General features: G+C 50.6%; 1 protein-coding gene across 1 annotated transcript; it reads left to right on the forward strand.

Annotated features, from left to right (window-relative positions):
* The first annotated feature begins 230 nt into the window (after positions 1–230).
* On the forward strand, positions 231–4,421 carry Nxph3 (neurexophilin 3). The gene is made up of 2 exons (XM_070026870.1): positions 231–426; positions 2,843–4,421. Exons 1-2 carry the CDS (start codon positions 373–375, stop codon positions 3,545–3,547), a joined length of 759 nt encoding a protein of 252 aa, XP_069882971.1. The 5' UTR covers positions 231–372; the 3' UTR covers positions 3,548–4,421.
* Positions 4,422–20,084: the final 15,663 nt, after the last annotated feature.

Below are 20,084 nucleotides of genomic sequence, written 5' to 3' on the forward strand. Positions count from 1 at the left end.
GGGCGGGCGCGCGCGCAGGTCCCCGGCACATCTGGGCGAGAGCCGAGCCGCGGGCACCGCGAGGGGCGCCGAGCGCCTGTCCGGAAGCGGCCGAGCGACCGCGCCACGGGGGCCCCGCGAGGCGCTCGGGGCGCACCTCCGGGACCGCCCGCCGGGGCCGAGCGGCGGCGCAGCTGGATTCGGGGAAGGGGGCGGCGGCTGCACAGCTGGACCGGAGGGGGCGGGGTCGGTCCTGGACGTCGGGCTGAAGGGAGGGCCGCGAGCCGCCGGGGACCGGAGCATGGGACCGCGCGCCTGAAGGAACCCTAGAAGGAAGCGGCCTGGGACCCCGAAAGGAGCAGAGAGGAGGGGGGGCCAGCGCCGAGGAGGAGGATGCAACTGACCCGCTGCTGCTTCGTGTTCCTAGTGCAGGGCAGCCTGTATCTGGTGAGTGGCCCGCGGGGAACGGCGGAGGGGCGGGGGCCCCGGGGATGGGGGAGAGCGCGGGAAGCGGCGGAGCCCTGAAACTTTCTCCCTCCCCCCCCCACCCCCCGGCGGCCCGGGGGTGCAGGCGAAGACCGGAGGCTGGGGGAGAGGGCGGGTCCGAGGCCGGAGACTGGACAAAAAGGGTTAATAGGGGCGGGGAGAGGATGCTTGGCTGACCCACCCACTCCGCCGCCGCTGGTGGCCAGAGGTGCCACCAGCACCGGGGAGAAGAATCGGAGCGAGGGAGCCCAGTGACCCGACCCCGGCACGGCAACCCGGGACGCGCGGAGCGGGGATGGGTAAGGCTGGGGGGGGGGGAGCAGATGACCGGCCAGGTCAGGGGACCTAGGCTTCACCCCCTGACCCCTGGGACCCAGGAACCCCAGGCTGCGGGTGCCCCAGCGCGCGGAGCTGGTCCAGCGCAGGGCGGCCCCTGCGTCCCAGCCTCCCGCCTTCCCTCCCGCTCCCGCCCTCCTCGCCTGTTGTTTTCCTCGCCTCTCCCGGCTGCGCGCAGCCCGGGCCCCACAGGACCTGGGCAGGCGGCTCCCGCCCCGGGCGCTCACGGCAGCTCAGCTGAGCGCCCTGATCCTGCTCCCCACGGTGCTGGGTGGAGGCTTTCTAGCGGCCCAAGACCATGGGGAACCCCACCACCGACCCCTGCGACCTAGCGTCTGCCCAGCTCCACGGCCCCGCTCTCGGGGCCCCAATCTTGTCCTGGAGATGCCTCTGGTCCACACCTGGATCTACCTTTTCGCTCAAAACAAGAATCATCTTTCCGGCACCCCCATTCCACTATTGGAACAGCCCTTCCCGGCTCGGCCCCTACCTGTGGCCCTGTCCTTCTCTCTCAGATTTCAACGATGACCCTCCGGGCTTAAGTACACACAAGCTGGCAGTCTTGAGTCCAGCTCCAAGAGGTTTACTTTTTGGGTGTTTAGGACCCTCTCCTCCCCCCACCCTCCCAGACCTGGCAGGCAGGGTCAACCTTAACCACGGGGGACCAAGATGGCCTTGGCCAGAGCACACAGCCACAGGCGTGGTTACAGGCCAGAAAGAGGGGCTAGAAGCCCCCAAGCCCTTTTAGGCTCCTCAGACTTGCCTCAGCCCCACCCCAGCAGCACTACCAGGAGCAGTTGCTGCCCATGGAGTTGGTGATCATAGGCATACAGGTGACAGAGACACAGGACTTGAGAACTCTCTGTCTAAAGCTGAGCAAACACCCAATCTTCCTGAGGGCCACTGCCCCCCCCCCCCAGACCTCAGTCAGCCCTGGCACTTGTCCCCACCCTCCTCCAGAAAGCCTCCTCAAGGTGTGGCCTGTCACCTCAGCCGAACCCATACACAAGCAGAGCCAGCCCTGGCAGAGTGTTCTCGGACATTCTGGGTGGGGCCAGGGCTTGGATAAAAGTCTTTTAAAAAGATGTATCTGGTCGGAGACTGGGAGCGTCGGTAAAGTGGCAACGCTGACCTTAAGGGACCGCAGGCTTGTAGTGATGTAACATCTCGGACCCGGTGTCCTCATCTGTGAAAGGGGAATCTTCACAACTTTCATTTCATAGAGCAACTAACGCCTTGACATGACATCATTACTGTCCCCTGGAGACAGTGGGTGGCTTTCCACACTCTTGGCCATCTTGGGCATAATTCATGCCTGGTTTTCCCCCCTCATCCTGGCAAAACCTCACCTGCATTTATAGTTGACAGAGTTTCACTGGGATCTGCGTTGCTTCACAGTTTGCAGGTTCTGCGTGCATCTAAGAGTAACCATTATCTTAGGGTAGGGATAGTGTCTCAGCCACGTTCCTGGAAGTCCCAAGAGGCAACAGCTCTACCCTTCCTGTCAGTGGGAGCTCCCAGGACAGGGAAGGAGCCCCCTAAGCTGACCTGCTGCTCTTTGAAGACCCAGATTGTGACTCCTCATCAGCCTCGGTATTCATTCCACAGACGCAGAGACCTTGTCTCTCCCATCAGATTGGGGACTTTAGCCCTCAAATGAGTGTCTCCAAGGCTTGCAGTTGAACTTCCCCCATGAGACGAAGGGCCTGCTTAGTGGGGTGGGGGCTGTGTGTCTTTTGTGCCTCAGCCCACTCGAGCCAATTCCTAACCATCCTTCCAGATTCTGAATAGTGGCCAGGAACAGGACAGTAAGGGAGAGGACATGGGGCGATTCACGCGTCAGGAGGTGAAATGAGACCATGACACAAGGCAGTGCGTACCTGACTCCAGTATAAGTAAGCAACATGCAGGAGCCCCTTAGCTTGAGCCAGAGTGGAAGGGACAGGGGCAGAGATAATGCTAGTGGCGAGGAGCTGTGGGCCAAAACTCTTTGGGTCCTCTGGAAACAAAGATGTGTTGCTCTTTTCCAATCCCTCCACAGGTCATCTGTGGTCAGGACGACGGTCCCCCTGGCTCAGAGGACCCTGAGCATGATGACCACGAGGGCCAGCCCCGGCCCCGGGTGCCTCGGAAAAGGAGTCACATCTCACCTAAGTCCCGCCCCATGGCCAATTCCACTCTCCTAGGGCTGCTTGCCCCACCTGGGGAGGGTTGGGGTGTCCTTGGGCAGCCCCCCAACCGTCCAAAACACAGCCCTCCACCCTCAGCCAAAGTGAAGAAAATATTTGGCTGGGGTGACTTCTATTCCAACATCAAGACGGTGGCCCTGAACCTGCTCGTCACGGGGAAGATCGTGGATCACGGCAACGGGACCTTCAGTGTCCATTTCCGCCACAATGCCACAGGCCAGGGCAACATCTCCATCAGCCTCGTGCCCCCCAGCAAAGCTGTAGAGTTCCACCAGGAACAGCAGATCTTCATTGAAGCCAAGGCCTCCAAAATCTTCAATTGCCGCATGGAGTGGGAGAAAGTAGAACGGGGTCGCCGGACCTCGCTTTGCACCCACGACCCAGCCAAGATCTGCTCCCGAGACCACGCTCAGAGCTCGGCCACCTGGAGCTGCTCCCAGCCCTTCAAAGTCGTCTGCGTCTACATTGCCTTCTACAGCACGGACTACCGGCTGGTCCAGAAGGTGTGCCCCGATTACAACTACCACAGCGACACCCCCTATTATCCCTCTGGGTGACCCTGGCAAGTCAGAGAGGCCAGGCCAGGGTTGGAAGGCCAGGCCTGCCTGGGCAGGAGGCTGTCTGTCTGGACACTGGGCAGGGGAGGGAGGGTGGAAAGAAGGCAAGATCAAATGAGGCTAGGACCAAATCTCAAGTGGTGGGTCCCCAGGGCTGGCCCTGACCTGAGGCTAGAACACAGGAGCACTGGAGGAGGAGTGGGTTCTGGGCAGTGGATGCTGTCCACTAAGTTCCTGGGCAGGCAGATCAGTGTGGCACCAGATCAAGTCATAGAGAAGTCCTTAAGCTCCTGGCCTTCTTCCTGCCATCCTAAGGACAGCAACAGGCAGAGGGGACCTCGTCATCTGGATCCCAAATAGGCAACTTAGGATGATGGCTAAAATAGGGCTTCCAAGGGACTATAGAGGGTCATCGCTGGCCTTCCTGTCCTGCACTGTGTCCAGTACAGCATGAGGTTTAAGCAGTGGCCCCTGAGGTCTTTAATGTCTTGACACCTGTCACCAGCCAGGCTACCCCTTTCCAAGATTTCTTCTCCATCCAGCACTCCTCACTCCTGCCTGCCCCTCTTGCTGATGGCACAACATCCTTAAGCTGAGACAGGACGATTGGTAGTCCTTCTAGCACCAAGGCCACAGGTGGGAGCCCACTTGTGTGCTATGTGTCCCTCATCCACCCTTCCCCCTGCTGAGAGCAGTCCCTCCAGAGTCAGCCCTAGTTAGACTGGGGCTCTCCTGGATTGGGGTTGTACCCCTCTGGGCCATGGAGGCCTTCCCCCCCCCACCCAGTGAGAGGCTGGGAAGCTGTGTGGAATCTGTTCCATAGTGTTGTCTGTGGGCGGGAGGGAGGGGCGGGAAGTCTTGTGAAATCACCTGACTGTCGACTTTCTGTGTGCAGAATCTTGTTCTTGGAACAGGGAATAAAGCTTTCCCCAGGGTACTGCATTCTGAGTGGTCCAGGGGAGAGGGTCCTAGCTACCCCCTACCTTTCCCATCCAGCCACCATTTTTCAGATGCTACAGGTACATTGTTGGAGACCAGAGCTGAAGACGCCGTCAGCTATTGGAGTGGATGCTCACTGAGGCTTCAAGGGTGTCCTCTTTAGACTCCTTTTCAGGCGATCAGATCTAACAGCAGAAACTGGAGCAAACACCTGTGCTTAGTGCCTGTGGGGCAGAGGTGCCATCTGCAAGAACGGCTCCAAGAGAAAGATTCAGTCCTTTGGCTGGTCCTAATTAACATGTTCCTGCCAGAATTGCCATCCGTGTGGGCTCTGTAGGTAATACCCCACTGACGAGGCCAGTGTTTAGGGTAAAGGGCTTCTAAGCTCTGCTATTCGTTTTCATTGTCACTGGCTTCTTCCAGTATTTTCCTCTATAGCACAAGGGTCTTGCCCAGCCCTGGGGGTCCTCAAATGTGAGTGGCCATTAGGATCATCCCAAGGGTCTGTGACAACACAGGTTTTGGGTCCTACTTAATTTAGTAGTTCTGGGTGGGACCTGAGGACTTGTATCATAACAAATGCCCAGGATCCACGCTGGAGAACTTCCTAAACCCCTTCAGCTCTGGGTGTAGGGGACAAGAAGATCCACACCCGTACCCTCCACCAGGGCTCTCTCCCAGCAGGAACTCTCATCTCCCTTGCATGGAGTGGGGTCCTTCCAGGGGAATATGTCACATGCTGGTGAAGGAACAGACTAGGGTGGTACGGGTATGGGGAGGACAGAGTGCTGCCATCCCCTTCCTCAGCTGATCAGAAGGCTGCCTGTGGCTCCTCACCAGAAAAGATGGTTGGATATTTTGGGACTCAGTGAGGGGAAGGCTAGAGCCCCTCAGTAGGTCATTCTAGATCTGTTGTGTTGGGAGGTTATTGCTTAGTTCCCTTGGGTCCCTTCTGACAGTGTAGTTACAGTAGGGACAGTCTTTTTTTTTTGGTCAGTTGTGGGGCTTGAACTCAGGGCCATGGTGCTGTCTCTGAGCTCTTTTGCTCAAGGCTAGCGCACTGCCACTTTGAGCCATAGTACCACTTCTGGTTTTCTGGTCGTTAATAGGAGATAAGTGTCTCGTGTAACTTTTCTGCCCAGGACTGACTTCAAACCATGATCCTCAGCCTCCTGAGTAGCTAGAATTACAGACATGAGCCACCAAGTGCCTAGCTGCAGGGACAGTCTACGCATGAGGGCAAGATGGCCTTGCCTGTTCCAGCCTTTGCCTTTGCCCATCAGCACTTAGTCCCGGATCCTCCTCCACATATGGCAGCCCAGAGTGAGGCAGGGCTTAGGAACAGCCCTGTTGCAGCCCCACCTTTTGCAAAGTGACCCAGAAAGGGAGAGTGGCTGGAGCTCATGTACCCATCCCAGTTTCCCCGCCCCCCCCCAAAACTATATTCTGCAGTCATCTCTTCTGAACAGATGAGATGCACCTGCTTACTCCCTCTCTCCCCCTCCCTCCCCCTGTAGACAAGTGCCTGGGGATAGAGAGGTACAGGGTTTGAGCCTGCCAGGAGAAGGTTGAAGTTGCTGGAATCTGGAAAGTTTGCCTCTCTGCGATGCCCACAGATACCACCTACAACACTGTAGGGTCTGGATGAAGAAGGCACTGTGGGGCTCCCCCTCCCACTTCTCTGTATGGCCGGCTGAACTCTCAGCAGGACCTGGGGGCACTGTGACCCACCCCCTCCTACTTCTCTCCTCCTGCGGAGAGCCAGCTGCTGCCGACAGCTGGAGGGCCAGGCCTTCCTGGCACACAGTGCTGCCTGCACAGGGGGTGGGTTCATTTTAATAACTTCATTTCACCCTCATGCACACTCTGCCGCCTCTTTCCTCATTTTCTGCCTTCCCCAGGAACCAGGCTATTCTTCTCCGCTCAGATTTTGCTAACAGAGTGTCTTCCAAGTCTTAATTCTTGGAATAGCCCTCTGTGATCCCTCCTATTCGTACATCCATTCTTACCCTTGGTCCACACAAAAGTAATGGGTCCATCCAACTTCCTATAGCTAAGAAGGCATCCACCTCTGCCCCCAGTGAGCAGTGTCTACAGAATCCCTGTACAGATGGGCCCCAGGTCCTGGCCTGCAATCCTTCCCATTTCTCCTACCTGTCTCCCAGGGAGAAGGTCCAGAGCTTGCCTTTCCTCCAACCCTTTGGCTTTCCCCATCACCCTTCAGGGCAGTCCCCCTAGGACTGTTTAGGGACCCTACTGCTGGTCCTGACCTTTTCCAACCAGGATGGGGTTTTTCGTTGTTGTTTGGTTGGTTTTTGTTGCTGTTGGTGGTGGTGGTGGAAGTAGGGTGTGTGTGTGTGTGTGTGTGTGTGTGTGTGTGTGTGTGTGTATGTGTGTGTGTGTGTGTGTGTCCTGAACTCTGGGCCTGGGAGTTGTCCCTGAGCTCTTCAACTCAAGGCTAGTGCTCTACCACTTGAGCCACAGCACCACTTCCAGCTTTTTCTGGTTATGTGGTGCTGAGGAACTGAGCCCAGGGCCTCATGCATGCAAAGCATGCAAAGCATGCAAAGCACTCTACCACTGAGCTACCTTCCTAACCCTGGTTGTTGGGTTTTTTTTGTTTGTTTGTTTTTGGTTTTAGTCATTGGGCTTGAACTCAGGGTCTGGGCACTGTCCCTGAGCTCTTTTTGCTCAAGACGAGTACTCTTTGAACCACAGCACTACTTCTGGTGTTCTGGTGGTTAATTGGAGACAAGAGTCTCACAAACTTTCCTGCCTGGGTTTGGCTTTGAACCATGATCCTCAGTTCTCAGCCTCCTGAGTAGTCAGGATGACAGGTGTGAGCCACCAGCACCCAGTTCTAGGACAGACGTCTTATCTCCCCTGTTATATTGGCACAAGCCTTCCAGACCTCTGTGTGTGTGTGTGTGTTTGACATGGCTTACCTCTCTCCCTCAGACTGGGGAGCACTTTGGGACCAGGGATAGTGCCTCCCTTATTGCCAAGGGCAGGACGTGTATTGGGGCTGAAAGGGAAGGCATTTTCCCTTTTCTAAGCACCCAGACACCTAGAGGTGGTCTCCAGCCTTCAGCTCTCCACAGAGAAACCCCTGGCCTCCGTTCCTAGCTAAAGGGGCAACCTCCTCAGAGCCTGCGGAGCTAGCTAGGGGTCCTTGGGTAGCGAAGCTCCATCATGCTCTTGATGACAATTAAGCAAAAGGGAACAGGTGACTGGTCCCTCCCTCCTTCACCCACCCTCTCTGCACTCTCCTTCCCTAGATGAGCAAGCGGGAACTGAGTCACCCTGTTTCCCATCCTTGGCAGGAATGCTGATGACCTTGCATGTGGCAGACCATTGCTCAGAGATGCATGAGGTGGGTGGGTGGACTGGAAAGCTGAGGGAAGGGCATTATGGGGGTGGAGGCAGCTGAAGGTCATAGGATGACCAGGGATCTAGATCATCAAGTGGGTTTTTGGAGAGGGTTGAGGGAGACACAAGGAACCAGGTGCTCTGAGTTGGGAAATGATCCAGTGTCGTGGCTGAGAAGAAGAGAGAGAACTGTTACTTCCAAAGACTTGAAGTTCTGTGGTGTTTCCAGCCTCCTGGGATGATGGGTGACAAGAGGTACCATCAGCCCCACAAGACAGAGGCAAGATGGGGTGGGGGTGGCACCTGCTGATGATGCTAAGGTGCTGGAGTGGCAGAAATTCCAGAGGACTGCTACTTGACTACTGGGGGCTGAGCTGTGGTTCCTATAGAGGTCCTTCTTTCCCATTAGCCTGCCTAGCTCGAAGGCTAACCTGGTAATAAGTCAAGCCAAGAATGACCAGTTTAAGGCCTCCTGGTTTATCATTACCTGCTAGCTGGTCTCCAGGAACAAAGCAGCTTCAGAACCAAAGAGACTGTAAGTAAAATGACAGCACAGTTTGCAAAAATCTCAGAGTCCCTGTCCTTGTCCTGGAATTTATTAGTTGGGTGGTCTTGGATAAGGATGCAATCTCCCAGAGCCTCCTTATATTAAAAACTAAGGTCTTCTTCCTAACTTGGAGTATGGCTGGGAAAATTAAATGTTATTCATCTTCGCTTTGGAGATGTGTCTCAGTTACCTTCAGCTTTGATCCTAAGAGTCCCAGGCTGGAATTAGGAGGCCTGAGTTCCTGTCCTGGTTCTGCTCCATGGTATATGTTGCAGAAACAGCTAATTGTCTCTTATCTATTTCCCCTGTCTCTGTATTAATGGAACACTCAGTTATTAGCTGGTCATGTGGTTGCTTGAAATACATTCTATGCTTTTTCTACCTCCTGTCACCTAGACATGGTCATATGACTGACATTTGACCAGTGACACTTAAGCTACATGGTTACATAGCAATTCCATTGTGTGTGTGTGTGTGTGTGTGTGTGTGTGTGTGTGTGTGTGTGTGTGTGTGTGTGTGTGTGTTTGAACAACCAAAAGCAAGCAAAGGACCTTGAACTGGGGCTTGAACTCAGCCCTGAGTTATTTTGTTCCAAGCTGGCTAGCACTTTACCACTTGAGCCACAGCTCCACTTCCAGCTTTTTGGTGATTAATTGGAGATGAGAATCTCATGCACTTTTTCTTCCCCAGGGTGCCTTTAAACTATGCTCCTCAGCTCTCAGCCTCCTGAGTAGCTAGGATTACAGGCATGAGCCACTGATGCCTAGAATGCTTCAGAAATCTTACTATACTTGGTGTGCTCTCTTTACTTGTCCATCACTACTCTGCTGCCTGGAAAATGTAGGTGATCACTAGCTCTAGCTGACATCCTAGACTCTAAGGGTAAAAGCCACCCCTTACAAGTGATAGAATGGTAAGCCGGAAGAAGTCTTGGTCCTTGACAACTTTGTGGAATAAACATGACGTATCAACGTTAGGCTGCCTACTTCGGTGAAAGAAAAAACAAACTTGTACCTTATTTAAGCCACAGTGCTTCGGGTCCCTTTGGAGCTACTTCTAGCTTCGGCAGATTCCATGGGTGTGTTAGAGCCCTTTGCTCCCCTTACCTTTACAGAGATAATGTCCCCACATATTGTGCCACACAGGAGAGGCTTACTAAACACACACGAAAGCTCTGGCATCAAGGGCATGTAGCTTCCATTTTGGAAGGTGGAAAAGTTGCTGCTATATTTCAATGAGTTCCCGAGGGGCTCAGGATTCTCTACTGCTGTTTGAAGGGCTTCTAGTCCCCCAAACCAGTCCCTACATGTCTGAGTCCCATCTACATTCTGACTTTGGTGACACACAATCGTCATTAAGGGCCTGTCTGATCCCAGCCAGATGGGATTCTAATTTAATTAAACCTCTTTAATTACCTGCAACAACACAACTTTGGAAGTTCAAGGCAGAGGAAGTGTATGACAGGACAGGCCTCATAGACAAGGCGGGGGAGAGGCTGCCCTGTCAGGGAGCCCTGGACCACCTTGGTGGCCACGAAGTTCATGTGACAGCCATCAGGCGGTCACATCTAGGGCTAGGCTTGTGGCCCTAGAAATGTTCAAAGTCTACAGGGGGTGGGCTGGGAAGGTGGCTTAGTGGTAGAGTGCTTGCCTAGCATGCATGAAGCCCTAGGTTCGATTCCTCAGCACCACATAAACAGAAAAAGCCAGAAGTAGTGCTGTGGCTCAAGTGGTAGAATGCTAGACTTGAGCCAAAGAAGCTCAGGGACAGTGCCCAGGCCCTGAGTTCAAATCCCAGGACTGGCAAAAAAAAATCTACAGGGGTACAGCTGAGTGGAGCAAACCACGCCCTTGGGAGCAGAGTACCAAACTCAGCTGGAGGCTCAGTATTGGGTTTAAGCCGGGAATAGGACCAACACGTCCCTGTTTAAGGTCAAGTTTGACATCCTCACCCTGCCCACTTCTGTGTAGGTGCAGACATCGCTCTGACTTCTTAATGGCCTAGCCTGGGAAACAGAGGGATCATTTCTCCCATCAAAGCAAAGCTGTGTCACTAGAACAGTGTTTCTTCAAGGTGTCCTCCTCCTGGGGACAGGAAATGACAGGGGCACTTAGGTAAGCTGCAGAAGGGTCATGTGGTTTCTGGAGGATGAGTAAGGCCCCTCCATGGTGCTGGGCCTCCATCCGCTTCTCCCTGTGAAGGCAGAAGGAGCCCTGGCCAGGGCAGAGCCTGCCAAGCCCTGGCAAGGACAGACTCAGAAACCCAGACTCGTGAGCTCAGCTATTTTTAGGTCCATGGACATCATCCGTTAATACCCCTTCTGTTCTCCCTTAGTACTTATTCACTCAACAAATATTGTTTAATAAAGCCTCTCAAAGATCCAGCTGGTCTCTACAGGGTCAGAAGATCCAAGGAAGAGGTGTTTGTTCACACTGGAGCCATTGGCTTGGAGTAAATACTCAATTGGGGTCAGTGTAACATCAGAGGCCAGGACTGAAGCAGGAGACTCAAGAGGAAGGAGAAGCTCCAGGGAGAGTAAGGACCGTTAGGCCCAGCCCTGACATTCTTCAGAGTCCCCTTCCAATGCTAGGACCAGAAGCTTCTCGATTTTGCTTCATGAAAGGAACCCTCCATCATGTAGGCCTTTGTGTATTCTCCTGCTTTCCTCTCCAGATATTCCCAAACCTATATCCTCTGTCACACCCATGTTCCCCCATTCTCAGCCCTCCAAAAGGCCTACTTCTGCTCTGACCTGGGTGTCTGCAATGCTATGCACCTGCTAACTAGGGGACTGTCAAACAGGAAATGGAGGTGTCTTCTCCCCACCGCCAGCCTGGAGCTACTTGAGGGCAGGGCCATGTGCTTCTTGTCTGGATGGTACTTCCCCTGAGGTGTAGCCAAGGAGCTACTTGAACCCAGATGTTTTGGCACATGAGAGGTCACACCTGCTGTGCCTCATTGTATGGCACTCGCCAGGTACCCACAGCTTTCATCTCTCCAGTGGGAAAGGAAGCAGCAGCAGGAAGATTGCTGCCACACCACACCAGTGGCACACCATTCTGAGGGCCTCAGGAAGGGTGAAGGCAAGAGAGCAGATACAGTGTCCATGTTGGTGTATGCTGCCCAACCTCCATTCGATGTGCTGCTTTTTCTACAAAGGTCTTCAGAAATCCATTGAGCTTTTGGCTGAGAACCACTTAATCACAGGGAAAGTAATGGAATTCTGGATTCCCATTTGTACCAGGAGCCCCCACTGCAGATTCTCTACATATCTTGGGAAGAAGCTGCCTCCTGGGTTCCCACAGTATCAGGGTTCCCCTAACCCTGGGATCAAGGCAAGGCCACCCAGCCAGCGTGCATTTGGAGCTGGGTTTGAGTCTTACTTGCTGTGTGATCATGACCTAGTCCTCTGGCCTCTCTGGGCCGTGGGTGGCAATTCTTCCTTCATGTTCACCTGCTACATAGTGACCAGGAAAAATAGAATGATGCTGTTGATGGTGAGCACTGTGGCAGGGTTGTTGCCATGTAGCCCTTAGCCCTCTCCAGCTGGCCTCACGGGCATCCTTGGAAAGGGGAGGGGATGAGGCTGGTTGCTTTTCTTCAGGGCAAGCTGTGTAAATGGAGTGTGGAGCCAGGATACCTGCATCCAAATCCTTACCCTGCCACTGCCTCATCATAGATCTTGTCAAGTAAAGCATCTGGAACTGTGTGTGGCCCAGCTGCTCAGCGCAAAGCCCCATACCACAGGCCTCCCCAATCCTGGCCAGGCTGTATGCCGTCAGGAAAGGATGGCTGTGTGCTCTATCACTCCTTGCTCCAGGAAGAATGTGCAGAGAAAATGAAACAAGCACTCCAGGCAAAGTCACAAATCTGTCATGTCTAAAAAGCATGACAGATAAAGAATCAACTTGGTTTTTCTAGATTCTGGATAAGGGACAGGGTCTTTTGTACCTGCTGCTGGATCCCACTATTGCCAGTGTTCCATCAGGCCCTCCCAAAGTATGCAGGGATTTCATCGGTGTCAGCCTTCCAGAACTTCTATCCATGAACATGCACAGAGATTACAGCTCAGAGAATACAGGTAGCCAAAGGATCTTTATTTATAAGTCTAGAGTAAGACACTCAGAACAGTTAGCCCAGTGCTCTCTCCAGGTTTGAATGTACTCTCCTCACTGCCCTAACTCATCCTGAGTCCCACTGCCCAATCCTCAGCCATATCCAGTTCCAACCCAGTTCCCTCCTTCTCCTTACCCACAGTCATCACTCCACCCACTGTCCAGTGCTTCATCAGCCTCTTTGGTCCCAGAGTCCCTGGCTGGTAGCCCTTGTGAGTGGGAAAGTGAAGCATACCTAGCCTCAGCCTGTGTTCTCCATGACAGGATCGTATCTGTTCTGCCACGTAGTGAGTCCCCTGAGGACAGTTCTTGAGAGCTCTTCCTCTCACATCCTGGGAAGGGCAGAGGGGATGAGGTGCACATAGCGTCTGGTCAGGGAGTCTCAGGGCCAGAGGCAACTACACTCTTCCAGGCTGCTTCTCCAGGACATGAGAGCAATTCTGGTTTGGGGGATCTCAGGTAAGAGGTACTAAGCGTATACACAATGTGAAAAAGACATATAACTGCCCCATTTACCAGCTCTGGCACTCCCTGGCCTGATATGGGGGGCCGCTGCCGCTCAGTCAGGCGCTGCCATCTGCCACATCTCCACGGAGATCAGAACTGGAGGGCTTGTTGGAGGCAGGATTTTTTTTTTTTTTTTAATGCAGCAGGATCAGGCTCAAGATGTTACTCTAGTGAAGGGACCGGAGATGGGAGAGAAATGTCTAGGAAAACAGGGTTGAAATAAATGGAAGCTTCCACGTTCCAGAAGGAGAAGGAACAGGGAGCAGAAAAGGAAGGAAAGGAGAAGCCAAAGGAGAAAGATGTTGTAGAGAAGATGGGCTTGATCTAACAGAGGCAGCGATGGCCCAAGAAACTACTTTCTTTTTCTTTGGTCATTGGTGGGGCTTAAACTTAGGGCCTGGGCACTGTCCTTGAGCTTTTTCACCCAAGGTTAGTGTGTTACCACTTTGAGTCACAGCTCTATTTCCAGTTTTGGGGTGGTTAATTAGAAATAAGAATTTTACAGTCTTTCCTGCCTGGGCTGGCTTTGAACTTCGATCTTCAGAGCTCAGCCTCCTAAGTAGCTAGGATTATAGGTGTGAGCCACCAGCGCCCAGCAAAACCACCTTTATTTCTCTCCAACCTTACCTTTATAGCTACAGTTCAAGTGCTCCTTCCTCTCTGCAGTGCCTAATCTTCTGGCCTCTGGAGATTACCCCAGTGATGGCAGTGAGGCTCATAAATGAAGAATGAAAGTGATTTGGGGGTGACTGAAAGATTTGGTGTAGGCTCTTTCGTGGGACTCTTTTCCTTTATTACTGATTACCATAGACACACCTGGAGCCTGCAGGACAGCAGATGAGCCCATCTCTTCAGGCTGCTTTCTCCAGAGCAAATCCTGAAAATTCCCATATTGGCTTCATCACAGATTTATGTTTCAACCCAAAAATCCTAAATAAAAGGATTAGACTCAAAAGCCTACAAATGATTTAGAGCAGCAATAGTTACATAGTCACATTGGTCATCTTACACCAGGTGCCACATCAAAGATGTAGAAGGTTTTCTTATGAACATACCCATTCTACAGATGAAAAAGTGGAATACCCAGGCCCGTCCTCTGGCCAGTGTCATGAAAGAAAGCCACACTCCTGGACTGCAGACGCTGAGCCAAACGTTCTGAATGCTACCTTTGCCACTGCCGTTAAGCAGACTCCGCCCCCTCTATGGTTAGATCTGATCACACTTCAGACCTCTCCCTTTCAGAGTTCTCACCATGACCTACTTAATATTGGAAAACATACGAGCTACCAGGTGCATACTCCCTCACCTTCCCACTATGGATGAGTCTGCTTGTTTCTGCAGAAAGTCAAGTCAGGCCTCCTTCCTGTCTGAGCCCACCTTCTGTACAGTCCCACAGGAGATTGGACCTTACAGCAATAGCTTCCTTTAATGGGTCCTCTCCCCCACCCAGCTTTAAGTATGCCTACCCTCCTCTTTTTGTGCTGATCCTGGGGCTTAAACTACAGGGTCTGGGTGCTATGCTTGAGCTTCTTTGACTCAAGGCTAGCACTGTACCACACTTGAGCTAAAGCTCCACTTCGAGTTTTTTGGCAGTTATAGATAAGAGTCTCACGGACTTTCCTGCCCAGGCTGGCTTTGAACTATGATCCTCAGATCTCAGCCTCCTATGTATCTAGGAATATAGGCATGAGCCACCACTGCCTGGCTTCTCTCATCTCTTTTATTCTGTAGAAACCACCAAAACACATCTACTCACTTTCTTCTCCAGTGTTGTCCTCAGTTGGTCCTGCCGTTCACAGCCACATCTCAAAGTCTTGCCTATACTGTCTCTGGAAATGGTTTCCCCTTCCTACCTCCCCACTCTGTACCTTGTCCCAGCTGCAGTCCTTGGTCTGATATGGCCCTGGCTAAGGCCATCAGTACCTCCATGTTGCTAATCCAAATGAGCATTTCTTAACTTTTTTCTTGCTAGCACTTTTTGGCATTTTTTTCCCCCTTGGTTCTTCTGATTTTATATTTTCTTTTTTCTTTTTTGTCAGTCATGGGACTTGAACTCTGGGGCCTGGGAGCTGTCCCTCAGCTCTTCAGCTCAAGGCTAACGTTCTACCACTTGAGCCACAGTGCCACTTCTGGTTTTCTGGCAGTTTATTGGACATAAGAGTTTCATGGACTTTCCTGCCGGGCTGGCTTTGAACTGTGATCCTCAGATCTCAGCCTCCTGAGTAACTAGGATTACAGGCATGAGCCACCAGTGCCGGGCTGACCTTATATACTTTTATACTTTTCTTTTGGGTAAATCTGTCTTAATTTACATATATATATCTGTATATCTATATCTATCTATAGATAGATAGAGGGGTGGGGGGCTTAAAAGGATATAGACTCCTCATGAGACCCTAAGCTTCCCTGCAGGCAAACAGAAGTAAGTTTCACTCACTCACAATTGTATACCTAGAAACTAGCCTGGTCCTTAGCAGATTGTATATCAGATATATAAACAAACTATTAGTAAAATATAGAAACACTGTAACACACTTCATCCCTAAGTGTCAAAGTCTAGGCAGACTCACTTCTTGTGGATATGGAGGACCCACTTCAACTGACCACTTTTTTTTTGGTGTAGAATACCGAGGCTTGAATTCAGGGCCTCTCCTCACTAGGAGGCGTTTGAATACAGCTGTGCCTCCAGCCCATGCCCTTCCCTTTTGTCAAAAACTTCAGCACAGAGTTAATGGGGGCAAGCAGCACAAAATATGGAGGCCATAGCCCTGGAAACAACCACTGTTTGTTAGGTCACTGGCTGGTGTTGATAACTATTTTTCATTCGTGTTCCAACGAACACTTCTACACTGGTGAGAGATAGACATAAAATTATGATAATTTGTCTAGAGAGATTAATATGTGTAAACATGAGTCAATGTCAACGTATCTATAGATGAACAAAAAGATAGTATTTCATCTTTCCATTAAACTATATAAGCATACCTTAAAGTGCTGTGGGACAGAAATAACTGGATGCAAAGATGCCAAAGGACAAATGCAAAACCACACCCGTGGTGTGCTGGAGTTGGTCCACAACTGCATCTCTAGAGATAAGTACTAAATTGCAGGGAATTTTGAGATGTGGCTATTAAACAGCCATTATTAAGAATTAAATTCTATTATAATAAAATCAGTGAAGGCAATACTCAAAATTAATATCTTCCTAATTATTTCACTTTACTATTAGCTCATGAGATTATTTGTTTATGGTATCTGTATGGTAGAGATGTTAGATGATGGTTACTGCTCATGCCTCCCCAGGTCCTCATCAGTGAGTCCACTGAGGCCTGAAATCAGCCATGTGGGGAGTATTTACATCATGGGGCTGATAAAGGGTTACCAATAAAGGGCTCCATGTTTTGGAGATGAACACACATGTACCTCTAGCAGCACACCAGTGAGCAAACCACTAGCCTATGTAAACACTTCAAATATGAAAATACTTCAAAGATGAATAATGAATGAAGTATTGAAACCTCTCTTTAGGAAATGATTTTTTTTCTTTCTTTTGGTTGATCATGGGGCTCAAACTTAGGGCCTCGGCACTGTTCCTGAACTTTTTTGCTCAAGGCTAGTGCTCTACTACTTTGAGTCACAGCACCATTTCTGGTTTTCTGGTGCTTAATTGGAAATAAGAGTCTCATGGGCTTTCCTGCCTGGACTCGCTTTGAACCATGATCCTCAGATCTCAGCCTCCTGAGTAGCTTATAGGCATGAGCCACTAGTACCCAGCCTCCTTTCAGTTTTGTTCATTCTTGTTTTGTTTTGGTGGTACTAACTCAGGGTCTTGTGCTTGCTAGACAGGTGCTCTACCACTTGAGCCACTTAAAGAGTCTTTAGGGGTTAGACCTCCCCTCATGTCACTGCATGGAATTTCACCTCCTTTCTGATCCTTGGGCTTAAACCCCAAATATTTCTTTGCCTGTTTCTTCTTGGCACTGGGCCAAGCTGTGTAACCTTGAGAAAGTCACATCCCTACCTTTCCAAGCTAGGTACACATTGGAGTGAATGGGAGCACAAGACAAGCCGGCAAGTGTTCAGAACACTGACATCTGTCAGCTGCAGGTACTGGTGCTACATTACCACAGTAGAATGATGCCTATTTTATCTTCATAAGGTTTTTCCCCTAGAGTTGATTCCCTTAACACTGCCATAATTTCGGCTGCTTTTATTGAATTCCCTCAAGTCTACATTTTTTTTTTCCCCTTAGAGCCATGGAAATCAACACCAAATAGTATTCCAGATGCTACTTTCGATTCTAGCATTATAGGATTTACAGAGGGGGAGCAATCATCTTGCTAATGGCATATCGGCATAAAGATCCCATCAGTCAACAACATTCAAGTTTCTGTTCTCAACTGTAGGTCAAAGCTTCTGGTTCTCCCAGCTCATTATCCCAAAGACTCATCGTCCTACATCTGCTTTCTTGCCCCAATGTGTCCATGAAGCACCCACCTATTGGGTCAAAGGACTCACCGCCGTGCAGTCACCTCCGAAAAGGAAAGGTGGAAAGCACATCTACCTTTCACATACACATACCTAAAGAGCAGCCCAGTGATACTCACCTGAATGATTACTCAGCAAACCATCAGAAATGAATCTAAGTGATGGAGGGCAGAGTTCAGTGAAGTCATGAGACAAAGGAAACACAGGAGGCCCAGGCTGATTAAAAAGCTAATTAGTTGTGGAAAATAAGGTTGGGCTGCAACCAAGAGTTTGTTTTTGACAAAGACAAACAAAAAGATCTAATAGTCATACTGGAGAACTTGGTTATTCTTTTATAGGAGTTGAAAGGCCAGAACAAAACACATTCAGTTTCAAAGTGCAGCTCTACTCCCCCTCTGTTTGTTGTTCTGCTCAAAAACATACAAGCTGCTTCCTTTCATCTGCACAGGCTCACACAATATGGAGATCCCACAATAGGCCGAAGCCAGATTTTAAAAAGAATGTACAAAGCAGTGGTCTAGCCAGAGATCTTCCTGGCCTAGGAAAGGATCCTCTATGTCCCTGGCTGGAATGAAATAAATGAAAAGCAGCAGCAGCATCTTTGAGAGCGAAAGGCCAGCAGCCTTACCAGGAAAAAGGAAAAAAGAGACATCTCCTCCCCAAATGGTCCAAATTTATAAAGGTGTCTAAGCTGCTTAATAATTACAACAAGAAGGTCAATCTCTGTGTAGGAAATATGATGGGGGAGGTGGGGGGCTGGCAACTGGGGAGGACCAGAGATGAGGATGATGCCAAATAATCTATGTGGACCTGAAACTGCAACTCCAGAGGTTCTGTAAAACTACTGGCCTCAAATATTGTTTTGATAAATAAGCAATATCCTTGTGGAATTGCAATCTCCAACTGTTCCACTGGCACGGACATCTCTGCAGTGACAGCACATGCCCCAGATTGTGGAGTTAACTTGAATTAAATTTCAGATGTAGGGGAGCTAAGGGAAGGGGTGGTGGCAGTGGGAGGTTTATAAACAGTATGCTGAGGCTCTGATGTTGTCAGAACCAGATGGCTTCAACTGTATCATTTAAAACAAAAACAAACATGTCCAGAAATCATGCAATGACAGAAGAAGCATTTGTGTCACCTATACCTGAAATTCCAACAGCTGTGTTGTACCCAGAGTGAAGTCCACTTTGGAAATCCCATAAATCCCACAAGAGACCCTCATCCTGCTAGAAGCTAGTGCCAGACTGCAGCCCTCCCGAGGGTACATTCCCAGCGCCCATTGTCTCCAACCTAGAGTATCCTGTGACAGAAGAGGAGAGCAAATCTGGTTGGACCTGCAGGAACCCTGGAGGTCAATGAAGGCCCCTTTCCAGAGTTTGTTCTTCCTATTCCCCGAAGACGCAAGCTTAACTTCCAATTTTGTGCCTAAGCATTCCAGAAATGGAACTTCCTGCTCCATTATGTAAGCTTCAGGATCCAATATGAAAAGATCTGGTGCTTGACAGTTGTGTGTGAACTTAGGCATGTTTCTTCCCTGGGTTTCAGCTTCTCCCAGCTATAGACTGGGAAGAGGCTATCTATCCCCTATCCAACCAACCAAACTCATCAAGGGTTAGAAGTTCAAATGAGACATGAAGATGGAGGTCAGCTAAGAGCTGAGAGCTGCTAAACAAATGCAATTATCCATGAGACAATATAGGTAGAGGAGACGTGGGGTGTGTTTGGAATACTTAAGTCTGTGTGCTAACGGGGAAACTGAGAGCTGAGATAGCATAGGCCAGCAGTCAGCACGTGGAGAACTGGGCACTTCCTTCCACAGAGGAAACCAGGACAAGCAATGGAATGCTTTCTAATAAAGAGATTCTGACTTTGGTTAGTAATAAGACCATCTATCTAATCAGTGTTGGTGTGGTGAGATAAATAAAAACCAGAAGTTTTGTGACGCTAATAAATAAGGGCCCGCTGAAAAGAAATAGAAGGGGAAATAGGTTGAGGTTTGACCTAAGGTCTAATACTGCGCCTCCTCCAATCGGTGACTGCCCTTTGCAGCGCATCCCACTGCTCTAACACTGTGAACAGGCTGACAGGAGCCCACAGCAGTCTTGGGAGCTCAGTGGGAGTTAAGACCTTAACTTTCCTAGAAACACATCAAGTCAGTAACAGGACCAATCAGCAACAGTACTTTTCCTTTATTTAATCTCCACATCCATGTTTCCTGGATCCTTTTATATTTAGTTAGGAGGAAGGGGATTGAAGATTAGGTCTTCAAACATATAGCGTGCAGAAAAGCCCATTATAATTACTTGCCTTGGCAGAGGTAGGGGCCTGGTCCCTCATCGGGATGTGGACTATCAGATACTAAAGGAAGACAAGACTGGCAGATGCTGAGAGCTCACAAAGGAAACGAGATTATGGAGAATAAATAAATCCCTACTGCTTATTAGACATTTCAAACATAATCTCCCCAAGATGAAGGATCAAACAAGGGCTTCAAAATCCCTTATGCAAGAAACTCAGACTCAAGAGACAAGCCAGGTGAGTGAAACAAAAGACCAGAGATACCACACAG

This window comes from Dipodomys merriami, unplaced genomic scaffold (genome assembly GCF_024711535.1).
Source record: "Dipodomys merriami isolate MVZ:Mamm:240054 unplaced genomic scaffold, mDipMer1.0.p SCAF_19, whole genome shotgun sequence".
NCBI classification, from domain to species: Eukaryota; Metazoa; Chordata; class Mammalia; order Rodentia; family Heteromyidae; genus Dipodomys; species Dipodomys merriami.

Bases quoted from the DNA above. Each gene is read 5' to 3' on its own strand.
- Nxph3 (XM_070026870.1), top strand. From the start codon at position 373: ATGCAACTGACCCGCTGCTGCTTCGTGTTCCTAGTGCAGGGCAGCCTG. The intron at 427-2,842 runs GTGAGTGGCCCG...ATCCCTCCACAG, and splicing joins TGCAGGGCAGCCTGTATCTG to GTCATCTGTGGTCAGGACGA.